Raw genomic sequence first — 12,150 nt, 5'->3', positions numbered from 1 at the left:
TGAAGCAAATGCTATTGTCTGATGTAGGAATACATTATAGGTGAATCTCCTCATCTGGACACATTTCTCTGGTTGTAAGTCTGCACCCATCCAGCTATACTCCACCACTCTCCCATGACCGAGAGCGCGGATTTAGGAAGAGCTATTTGCAGAGAGGTGTGTGGTCTCCAATCTGGAACTTTTTGTGAAAGCGACGATATATGGTCAAGGTCGTACAAATAAATTAACCTGGCTGGCACTATTCTTTCTCACATGAAAGTCCTGCCAGCAGACCATTATCAGCATGATTACCAAAAAATGACCCACCTTTTAAATACAAAACCATTTTCTGTCATTTAAGTATTACAGGTTTTTTTCAATACTTGAAACATAAATCATATACATATAAATTAATATTTTATTTTGGTCTGTCTATAACACTGTATAATACTTTCGATAAAAGAAACACCAATTAACCTGAAAACATGCCACTTTTCAATAATTAAATCCATGATTTTAGTTTTATCCCTCACTCTAGCAGTATTTCCAGTAATCCTTATGATCTCTAGCTTCAATTTATGAAAGAATTATCTGTAGCATCTGTGGCTTTAGAAAATGCATATACATTTTTCACAAATAATGAATCTGTAACCTGATAAAACCAGAGAAAACAAAAAGATTTTAACATGTAACGATGCCTTAATTATCTGTTATGGGAACAAGTACAAATATTTTTAAACAATTTTAAATTGCTTTAAAAAAATCTCAAATCAATTTTGCTTTTTAACTTTGTAGAAAACAAGTACACTGAGAAGAGATGTGATTATCTGGTTCAATTCCATTTTAGAGATAGCAGCACTCATGTCCAGAGTTTAAAGGCAGTTGTGGGTTTTCTAGGCACAAAAGCTTTGGATATTAACTTGAAATTCTCCTACAAACGTATTAAATTTTATGTTCTAAAAATACATACACCACAGTGGTCATGGCATTTGTATGAAATTCTTACGTGTGGGAAGAAATGCAATACAATAACTACTTTAGCTTTTCCAAAGAGATCTAAACTATGGCCTTTAAAAAAAAAAAGTAGAGAAAGAGGGAAGGAAGGAAAGAAGGAAGGAAGGAAGGAAGGGAGGAAGGAAGGAAGGAAAGGAAAGGAAGAAAGGAGAGAAGGAAGGGAGGAAAGGGAAAGGAAGAAGAAAAGTTATGTTTCTGGTCCCCAGCAAGGAAGAGAATCAGGTTTGGATCCTAAGGCTTCCTTTTATCAGCCCAGCAGTGTTGAGCAAGATGTGTACTCCGCTCCCCACACTTTGACATTCTTATGTGTAAAAAAAGGGAAAGAAACCCACCTTGCACTACCCTTGTTAGGATTAAGTTACCTGTGGACAGTGCCAAGCCCCATGCCCGGTACACACATAAAGAGATCTACACATTTTATATTTTCTTCCCACTGCCATCTGAAATGTCAGACAGAATTGAAAATTACGTGAAACCCAAATACCCTAAATACCAAAGAACAAAAAGATGAATGAAACAATCCACTCCACCAACCGAAGGACTGCTGGGCAGAGTAAATAACACAAGGAGGCAATCAATGCACTCTAACACTTTGAGAATCCAAACGATGGAATTTGCATTTTTTTGTAATGCTAAAAATACAGTCATTAAACAACAACTGTTAATAGGTCACAAATGCCTGTAACATTAATTAAGCAGTAACTATGTGTCAAGTCCTGAACTAAGTCCTTTAGAAGGATTATATTATTCAATCCTCACTAGTTAATGGCAGAGGCAGGATTTGAACCTAGTAATCTGATGCCAGAGCTCTTAATCATCACGTTATCTGTCTACCAAGTAATAAAACAAGTGGGTTTAAAACCTTTATGGCATATTTCCTTTGCTGCAAATAACCAACATTTCTTAACCTTCCATTAATTTTTTTTTATCAACATGAAATACTGGCCTACTTCTGATAAAGGAAAGAACTAAGACATTTTTCCAGATGAAAAGCTCATAACCATTCTATAAAATATTTAGAGCATATTAAATCTGAATCTAAATTACTGAAATCAAATAATTAAATTCGGATCAATTCGGATCCAGAATGTATGCTTTGTACATAGTAAGAACTTAAATACTTACTAATTAGCTATTTAGTTACAGCAAATAATTATAATGTACAGAGGTTTTCCAGAGTCAAAATGTTTGTCAGTAACTATAAAACCATAAGCATTTTCTGGGAGTGAAGAAGGCTGTCTGGATTATGGGCAATGTAAATGCTTATTTTCTTGCTGATATTTAAGGCAAACAATTAAGGTAGGGAAGAGAAGATGTCTTGCAAATATTTTTTTAAAAGACAACGAAAATGACCAACGAGGGTAGGGGTAGCCGCCCTGCCATATTCTCTTTCAGCAAATCCTCTTGCTGCCCCCTACAAAGGGAAGGCTTCCTCCAACCATAAAGACGCCTGCTATCTTCTGTCACTTGTCACTACTCAAAATTATTTAAAATTCCTATCAGTAAATGAAAACACTTTTTTTTTTCACTGAGATTACATATCTTCAATGGACCTTTCCAGTCATGGGGATGAAATGATATAAAAAATATAAATAAGCTTGAAACTGCTTAATACAGAACTCACGTCATTATAAGTTTATGTTTGGCCTCTGGAACTTTATACAAAGTCAGATTTGAGTTCAAGTAGAGAAAACTGAACTAACACATGTAAAAGTGTTTGTCGGGTTGTGTGTGTGTGTGTGTGTGTGTTTTTAAGAAGAAATCCTTGCTTAACTGGATACTCTTGTCTCTCTGACTAGAATATAAATAAAACCAGATCACAATCCAGAAAAGCTTGCTTTATCATAAACGTATCATGCCTGTATTGGGCTACAAGGAACCGAGAACTAAAATCTCTTCTTTATACATGTTATAGTTTAGATAATATTAAGTGTATACAGTAGTCTCTTCTCATGAAATTTTGGTCTAGCAAAATCTCCATTTTGAGGTAATGCCATATTCCTTTCTCAGCTTTATTGCTACTCTGGCAGGTTCTGTCAGTACCGTGAACCACACTGAGTACTGAGTCTAGGTAGTTACTTACGAAGAACAGAGCAAAACAAAACACCTTGTTCGCTGAAATTAAAAAGTAAAAGAAAACAATGAAGCCTCATCATTTCCCTGGTTTAGCAGTAAGTATCTGCTGAAACAGAGGGGGGCAGGTTATTATATGAATAAAGATGATTAACTGTACATTCTATCGTGCCACCAACAGCATGTATCCTAATTTTTAAAAGATAATAGTGAATAAGTGGGTCATTAACTAGGAACACTCTGAAAACAACCCAACGGTAAAAACAATTAAAGCACCAGTAATAGTCCAGTCGAATCAAACATTCTTAATGAAGACCAACACCTGTTACATAAATTAGCTAGCTAGAAAATCTTTTTTAAAAAGGCAGTAATTCAAATGGAAACTTCACATTAATTTAAAAAAAGTGAACCCATCAATTCGGATCCAGCTTACCTCCTACTGTAAACAAGCACTGAGGTAGAAAAATACAAGTCAGTAGCTAGAAGCCTGAACGATCGATCCAAAATAGATAAATGGACTATAAATCATTTACACATTAGCACATTAACACATATTTTCTATGCAAACCTAAACCCAGATTTGGGCACATCTACTCCCCATAATTCAGTTTCTACTTCTACATAGTCTTATAAACTTAGCATTTAGCCAAGTGTAAAATATCATTTACACTCTAAAATATTCCATCTATATGCAAACTGACATGTTAATCATACATTACCTTCCCAACTCACTAAAGCCGCAGCCCGCGTGCTTTATGTACCAATACTTTGTATTTAGACTTAATTGCATCTATCTGAAAGTAATGAATCGAATGCAGGTTAAAACACAATTTTCTATATATACTTTCTAATGATTCTGATTATCTTGCGCCAATTTAGAAATCATTGACACTATTGAATGAAATTAAGTTCCGTAAGATAGTAACTTGAGTACAAACAGATCCCCACCTCCCAGTATACAAGATAACTTTATCAGTACTAAAACCTTGAGAAGGGTATCAGTGATACCCCAAACCTCCAGGGATTTCTGTAATATGCAACAGATGCAAATTACAGGGAAAGGCAAACCCACCAGACTTACTGAAGGTCGAAGAACAACTTGTCTAAGGAGACATGACATCTAACAGAACAAAGAGCGGACTTAAAAGGAGGCATTTAGGTGTAAGACATATAATCCAAGCCCTTAAAAGCCTTTGAAAATTGAGATGCATACCAAAGATTTAACCCAGCTATCATCTAGGAATTCTACTAGAGAAAACTGGACAAATATGCAAAGATGTATGTTTAAAAATGAAAATCACCATAGCTAATAACAATAAATCAATAATTGTGAAACTATAAACAACCTAAGTGTTCATTGATAAGAAACTGACATACGATTTTACTCAAATAATGGAACATTACTTATATGTAAATTTTCACTGACCAGGAATGAGCTCCATAACATACTGCTGATGGAAAAAAAAGATTAAAAGTGACACACATACATCACTCGTCATCAGGGAAATGCAAACCGAAACTCAACCGAGGTGAGATATCACCTCACACCTGTCACAATAGCTAAAATCAACAACACAGGAAATAACAGGGGTCGGTGAGGATGTGGAGAAAAAGGAGCCCTTGTGCAGTGTGGGTGGGAATGCAAACTGGTGCAGCCAATGGAAAACAGTACGGAGTTTAAAATTAAATTTAATTTTAAAATTAAAATTAAAATAGCACTACCCTATGATCCAGGAATCACACTACTGGGTATTCATCCAAAAATACAAAAACACTAATTCAAAGGGATACATGCACCCCTATGTTTATAGCCGCATTATTTACAATAGCCACATTACGGAAGCAGCCCAAGTGTCCATCAACAGATGAATAAAGAAGATGCGGTACACAGCTACAATGGAATATTATTCAGTCATAAAAAGAATGAAATCTCGTCAGCTGCAACAACATGGACAGAGCTAGAGAATATAATCCTGAGTGAAATAAGTCAGAGAAAGACAAATACCATATGATTTCACTCAGATGTGGAATTTAAGAAACGAAACAAAAAAGGAGAAAAAAAGAAAGACAAACCAAGAAACAGACTCTTAACTATAGAGAACGAACTGATGGTTACCATAGGGGAGGGAGCTGGGGGGATCAGGGAAATAGGGGATGGGGATTAAAGAGTATACTTGTCGTGATGAAAAAAAAATAAAATGATTTAAAAATGCATATCCAGCAATTCTACTTCAAGAATTTATCTTAAGGAAATGATAGTACTATTTTCCAAAGACAACAACACAATTTATAGTCTTATAACATAAATAAGAATGGCAATTATAATTTAAGATAATAGCTACCATTTCTTACAAATGATCTCATTTAATCCTCACAACTACTACTACCTTCATTTTACAGTTAACTTGCTCAAATCACATAGTAAATAGAAGAGCTGGGACCTGAATAACATGTACTACACACCTAAGTAGAAACAAGATCACAGAGGCCCTTGTAAGTTATGCCAGAGGACTCCGGCTTAAAGCAGTGAGGAAGCCTCTGGAAGATTTTCAGCAGGAGAAATGACAGGATCAGGTGTGTATTTTGCTATGTAAAGAGTGGTTAGTAGGGAGGACATAAACGAGATGAGAGACACTTGTACAAGTTAGAGAAGTAAATGTAAATGGAGAGACGACAGATCCAAGAGATGTTTAAAAAATTAATTAATTAATTAAAATCAAAAGGGCCAGTGACCAGTTTGACCTGAGCTGTTAAGGGGAAGGCAGTATCAAGGATGACTGTGGACAGGGTGGTTTAAAAAAAAAAAAATGACACATATATTATAGTTACACACACAGAGAAAGAACTGTACAAATTATCACCAAAATACAAATGAAATGAGGGTTGCCTCTGGGTGGTTAGATACTTGATAATTTTTATTTTCTTCTTTTTAATTACTATTGCTTAAATTTTCTAAATAAATGCGTACTATAAATACTATTCTCTTTGTGTTGAAAAAAGAAAGTATATTTAGTTTTTAATACTACAATTCCATTTGGGAGAAATTACCTTGAGAAAATCATTGGAAAACGCATGAAAATATAGATTCAAAGGTGTTTACCCCAGCACTACCTGTAATAGTGAAATACTGGCAATAACCTAAATGATCAGTAGTGAATCTGTTAAATAAATTTGGGGGTAACTATATAACAGCATTCTACAGAAGCCACTAAAAACGAAGACAAAGATATATTCATTACTAGCTCAGTGACCTTGGATATATTATATATCCTCTAGGAATCCGTTTCCTCATCCGTAACATGGGAATAAAAAGAACACTTACCTCATTGTGCTTTACCTAGCTTATTGGCTATATCCAATTGTGATTGGAAACAAAACACCTGATGGTCATGAGCTTCCTCCAATATCACATAACCCTATTTCAAAACTGACTTTGCTATACGCTTTTAAAAAATATTTCAAAATCAACATTCAACTTGGCCATAAATCAAATTACAAAGATACGAATCTAAGACCACAAAGGCAATGAGTATCAAAGTTGAAAACAGGACATTCCTGCAACTTCTACCCTATTTTTTAAAGACTCCTATAAATATTCACAAACTAAGCTTATTTGTTCACCTATACATGTAGAAAACATAGTGCCAGGAGGACAAAACCGGGCTGATCCGGATGCCTACAGGCCCTGGGGCCAATAAGAAATCACCGAGGTTCCGGTGACAGAGGGAACTGGAAACCCTACTTAACTGAACAACAACACAGTTTATACAGACACACTGGTTCGCTTCATCGGATTTACCATCACTGTCCATTTGCTTTGTTACTTTAAGCAGCTGAAACCAACCTGCCATGGTCTTTCCCAATCGAGTGGAATAGGAAAGGCTCCGAGCCATGTTCCTATAAAGCTAGAAATTGTAGTGATCTGAAGACTGTTCTCCCAAATGGATGTAACTCTGTAAAACACAAATACGGAAATCACCGGTGGTATCTATCTTAGCTGCCAGAGAATCACAGGAGTGCCAACAACACTACACATATGTGCTCTGCTCATTTAACCATCTCGAATTGACATCTATTTACCCTGAACTATCAACAACTAATTAGTAAGATGATGTGTTTGTCAGTCGGACAGGTAATATGTGCACACGGTAAGAGTCAAACAATTGGAAAGAGCATTTGCAATGAAAGCTAAGTCTTCCTCCCACCTTATCAACTCTGGTTCCTCTCCCCAGCAGCAGCTGCTATTACCAACAGAGTACATATCCTTCCAGAAATATTTTATGCATGTACAAATATGTTTGGAATGATATATGCACAGATGTATATATCCTTTATCAAAACTCAAATGCATCATGTTATAAACCCAGTTTTGCCTTGTTAACAGCTATACTAGTATTCCACTGCATGGAAGGGACCATCACTTACTCAACTAGCCCTTCCTATGGCACATTTCATGTAAACAAATCAACTCTATTTATTTGGTGGGTGAGGAGTAGAGAATAAGAACAAAAGATTTCAAAAGATACAGCAATTTCTCCTACCATTCTTATTTATTAAGTGTGTATCTTAGAGCATAAAGGTGAAAAGACATAATTCTGCCATTCTCTGAGTGGATCTTGCTTTCAGCCTGCCACTCAGAGTGTGACCACTCAGCCGTGCGCAGCGTGAGTCTGCTAAAACCCCACCACAAAGCAGTAAGTAGGATTCCAAATATTCAGTTGTTTAAAATGCAAGGTTGACTTATTATAAAGTTTATGAAAAGCAGTTTCTTCCAGCCGGTGTGGGAATAACTGAAGACATCTGTTTTGTTAGAGGATTTCTTTCATTAGAAACAGGCCATATGCACAAAATATACACTAAATTAAAGTAGCCCCAAATGACAAGTCAGTTCATAAGCCAATCCCTCTGTCACGGGTCCTTCTCATTATTGCCCCTCCCCCACCCTACACAAGATAAGAGCCGTAGCTCTTGAAATCGATTGAAAATCGGGACTGGTTCATGAACCACGAGAGACTATGGACTCTGGGAAACAAACTGAGGGTTTAAGTGGGGGGGGGGTTGGGATAGGCCAGTGATGGGTATTAAGGAGGGCACGTATTGCATGGAGCACTGGGTGTTATACACGAACAATGAATCATGGAACACTACATCAAAAACTAATGCTGTACTGTATGGTGACTAACATATCATAATAAAAAATTTTTTAAAAATCGGGACTGGAAGAAGGTTAGAGCCAATCGCCATAGATCCAAATTCGTTTTATTTTCAAGGCAACCGTTATTTTTTTTAATTTTATATAACACCTAAAAATGCAAGTCAATTTCTTTAGCTAGCATTCAACAAGACTGAGATCTGTCCTAATCTTGGAGGGAAAAAAAACTGGGGAGTTTAATGTAAAGAGGTAACTACCCTGTTCAGGCAATTTAAAGGATTTTCTAGGGTTAATTTTTGACTATCTGTGGCTGTCAAATGTTGGCTAGTTTTCACTTAACACTTAACTCCTATACGTTGCAATATATAAAGTGATGTATCTAGAGACATAAAGTCTGGGAGAGGTTGAAAGCCAGGTTTACTTTCTGCTGGGAGGGGTTTACTTCTTCCATTTTATGGATGAGGAAGTTCCGCCAGAACTAGAAGAATGGGTGGCACCTGGGCTTGATGAACTGGAGAAAGACCCGCATTGCGGGTAGAAGGAACGCAAGTAAAATTGGTTGAGGCCGAAAGGGAGAATGGGAAATAAGGCTGGAAAAGTAGGTTAGAGTTAGGATTTTTAAAAATAACACCTTCGTTGAGGACAGCGAAAACCTGCCCCAGATAACCCTTTCCCAGTCATACAATTCACTCATTTAAAGTGCACAACCCAATGTTTCTTAGTACATTTAGAGTTGTGCAACCTTCATCCCAAAATGACACCCTTTTTCCTGTTAGCAGTCACTCCCCATTTCCCCTTCCCTCCAGCCCTAGGCAACCATTAATCTACTTTCTGTCTCTATGGATTAGCGTATTCCAAACATTTCATATACGTGGAATCATACAATGCGTGTTCGGACTTTTGTGACTGGCTTCTTTCCCTTAGCGCAATGTTTTCAAGATCCATCCATTTTGTAGCGTACGTCTTTTTTTATCGTCAAACAATATTTTGTGCATGGATATATCACATGTATTTTTCCCATGCATCAGTTCCTGGGACGTTAGAGTTGTTTTGACTTTTTGGCTACTATGCATACTGCTCCTCTAAACAGTCATGGACAAGCTTTGTGTGGACATATGTTCTCCTTTTTCTTGGGGATATAGTAAGAAATGGAATTGCTGGGTCCTGTGAGAACTACGTTTAACCTTTTAAAGGAACTGCCAGACTGTTTTCCAAAGCAGCTGAGCCATCTCACATTGCCACTCACATGTGTGACAATTCCGATTTCTCCCCATCCTTGCTGGTACTTGTTACTACTGATCCCAGCATCTTAGTGGGTGTGAAGCAGTATCTCATTGCGGGAGATTTAAGGTTAGGATTTTAGAAAAACCTGAAGTCACACTAAGGAAGCCACTGAAGGTTTGAAATCAAGGCAGATATGATCAGAGCTCTGTTTCAACAACGGTTATGTACGTGGCTTATCTAACCTCTCAGCTCCAAGTTCCCTGGGCTAAGGGGCGAGATCCATATCTGCACATTTTTCATTTTTATAGCACACCGAGGCCATCGGTTACAAAATGTGCAAACTCCGCCAGAGGTTGTCTTCTATTTTGTTTGATGTATCCAAAGGCGTTTATGATCTTACACATAATAAATACAGAAAAAAATGGAACTAGGATCTAGTTTTAAAAACAGAAAACCTCTGTAGCCTATCTTTGTAAAATTAAAATATTCATCAAAATCATAATATATATCAATACCTTCAAGGTCCCAGATCACAATTAGAGGATGACGCCTACTACCAATCCCTCCCTGCAACCCTCCCCACTTCCGATTTCTGCTCCCAAGGCAGACACTGAAAGCTCTTCAGGTCCTTCTGCCTACCTCAAAATTTAAAGAGCATACATTAGGTATAGACTTTTCAAGATGTAGTTACTCCCTGCTTTCTACACTGGAAGAAGAGGACTTAGTACCCTTTTCCCACAAGTCTCCCATCGCCACATACTTATTTCTCCCTGACTCACCATCCTCTCCTCTCGGCTGAATCAATAGCACAGTATCTACATCATTATGATTATGAAAATGGTCATCACAGCCGAACCACACAGTAAACCGCAGTCACATTTCCTCTTATAGTGAATTTTTCATGTTCTTTGGATGTTAAGAACTGCCTCATTTTATCCTCCATTTCCTTACCTACCTGTCACTAAACCATCCTCAAATATTGCAAAGAAACTGAATATCCCCTCTAAATACTGGTTTGTGCTCTCTGCTCTCCTTCTGTCTTTCTTTTTGAAGGCACCTCACCTGCCCCAAGCTGGACTGGTTGCTTTCTAAGCCTGAGGCTGCTGTCCTGTCAGTTCCCTATACCATCACCCCAGGAATTCCCTTTGCCTCTCTCGATGATTTTGGGTCTCCTGCTTCCTGGATTCCAAGCCTTTCTCATACTTTTTCTTCCTTCCTTCCTTTTTTTTTTTCTTTTCTTTTTTTTAAAGTACCTCCTTCAGTAGATTACTGAGAAAGGGTAAAACAGATTTTAAAGATTGTTTGAAGTCTGAAAAGGACTTTACTGTAACTGTTGGAAATCATTTTGCCTCAGAATTTTGAAGGCATTGCTCCATTTTCTGTTTCCCACCTGAAAAGTTCAGATGTTCTGACTCCCAGTCCTCTCTAGGTAAGATGCTCCCCTCACCACTGCCCTCTCTGGTAGCCTTTGGAATCTTCTCTTTACTCTTGGTTATCTAAAATTTCAAAATCCTTTGTCTTGAAGTGGGTGTCTTTTCAGCCATGACGCTGGAAATCCATGGGTCTTCTTAACCTAAAATCAAGTCTTTGGTTCTTGGCATTTTCTTTTTAAAGACTTATAAAGACTTGTTTTTTCTCTCCAGATCCCTTAAGATTTTCTTTTTCTTACTCTTTTGCTGGGAATACTACCATTGGGAATTAACCCTCTGATTTTTTTACCCTTTTAACCCATTTTCCATACTTTTGCCTTTTCTGTTTGACTAAGGGAACTTTTTAACTTTGTCTCTACCTCTGTTGAGTTTTTTTCTCTCATTTTTTTTAAATTTCCAAGAGCTTTCTTGTTCTCTGAACATTCCTTTTGACTGTCGCCTGTTGGTGTTTTATGGATATAAAACAACAGAAATTTTTTAAAGTTATCTTCTGATTTTCATATTGCCTTCGTTTCCACTGAGTTTTTTTTGTTTTGTTTGATTTCTGCGTTTCACTTTAGAGGTGTTCCTGAAAGGCCCAGTGACTGTTCATTTCTCATTCTACTTAAAAGTAAAATACTTCATATGAAATGTTCAGAACAGGCAAATCTAGGGAGACAGCAAGTATTTTAGTGGTTGCCTGGGAAGGGGATGAGGGGGTGTGCAAGAGTGGGTAGCAGGGGGACTGTTAATGGGCAGAGTTTCTTTTTGGCATGGTAAGATGTTCTAAAATTAGATTGTGGTGATGGTTACAAAGTTGTGTCTATACTTAAAAACCACTGAATTGTGCACTTGAAATGGTGGGTTTTAGGGTATGAAGTTGTATTTCAATAAAGTTATGTTTTAAAAAACCAACGAAAAAGTGACACACTACACAGATGACTAGATGTTCACTGTGCATGGGGAGCACGACGCACACGGTGGGCTTCACCGAACCAGGGAGTGAAGAGGAACCCTGCCTTTTAGAGAACCCCCAAATGTCAGTATCTGTAGGTTTTTCTTTTGTGCCATTTTTTCCCTGAAAGAAATATTTCTATACCCTGCCTAGATGGTATAAGCCTGGCTGTCACTATTCTGGGACAAGTGAACGAAGAGGACTACGCAGAAGGTGAGGATTCATCATTTAATACACAGAATTTCATCGAATCTTTATTCCCTGAAGAGACTGTACGAAACAGGATCTGGGGACAGCCAGAGTATCTGAGGGTACAGTTGTATTTACTCACCTTCCCTTCCCCT

General features: G+C 37.4%; 1 protein-coding gene across 2 annotated transcripts in view; it reads right to left on the bottom strand.

Moving 5' to 3' along the window:
- The window catches only part of PIGF (phosphatidylinositol glycan anchor biosynthesis class F), a 52,465-nt gene that overhangs the window by 7,176 nt on the left and 33,139 nt on the right, over positions 1-12,150 (bottom strand). For both annotated transcript variants that reach the window (XM_008699830.2, XM_008699829.2), the window contains exon 5: positions 6,911-7,019. In XM_008699830.2, coding sequence (XP_008698052.1) covers positions 6,911-7,019 — 109 coding nt within the window. The remainder of the gene's footprint in view (positions 1-6,910; positions 7,020-12,150) is intronic.

This window comes from Ursus maritimus, unplaced genomic scaffold (assembly GCF_017311325.1).
Source record: "Ursus maritimus isolate PB19 unplaced genomic scaffold, ASM1731132v1 scaffold_6, whole genome shotgun sequence".
NCBI lineage: Eukaryota > Metazoa > Chordata > Mammalia > Carnivora > Ursidae > Ursus > Ursus maritimus.
This window is presented reverse-complemented; position numbering and strand designations above follow the sequence as displayed.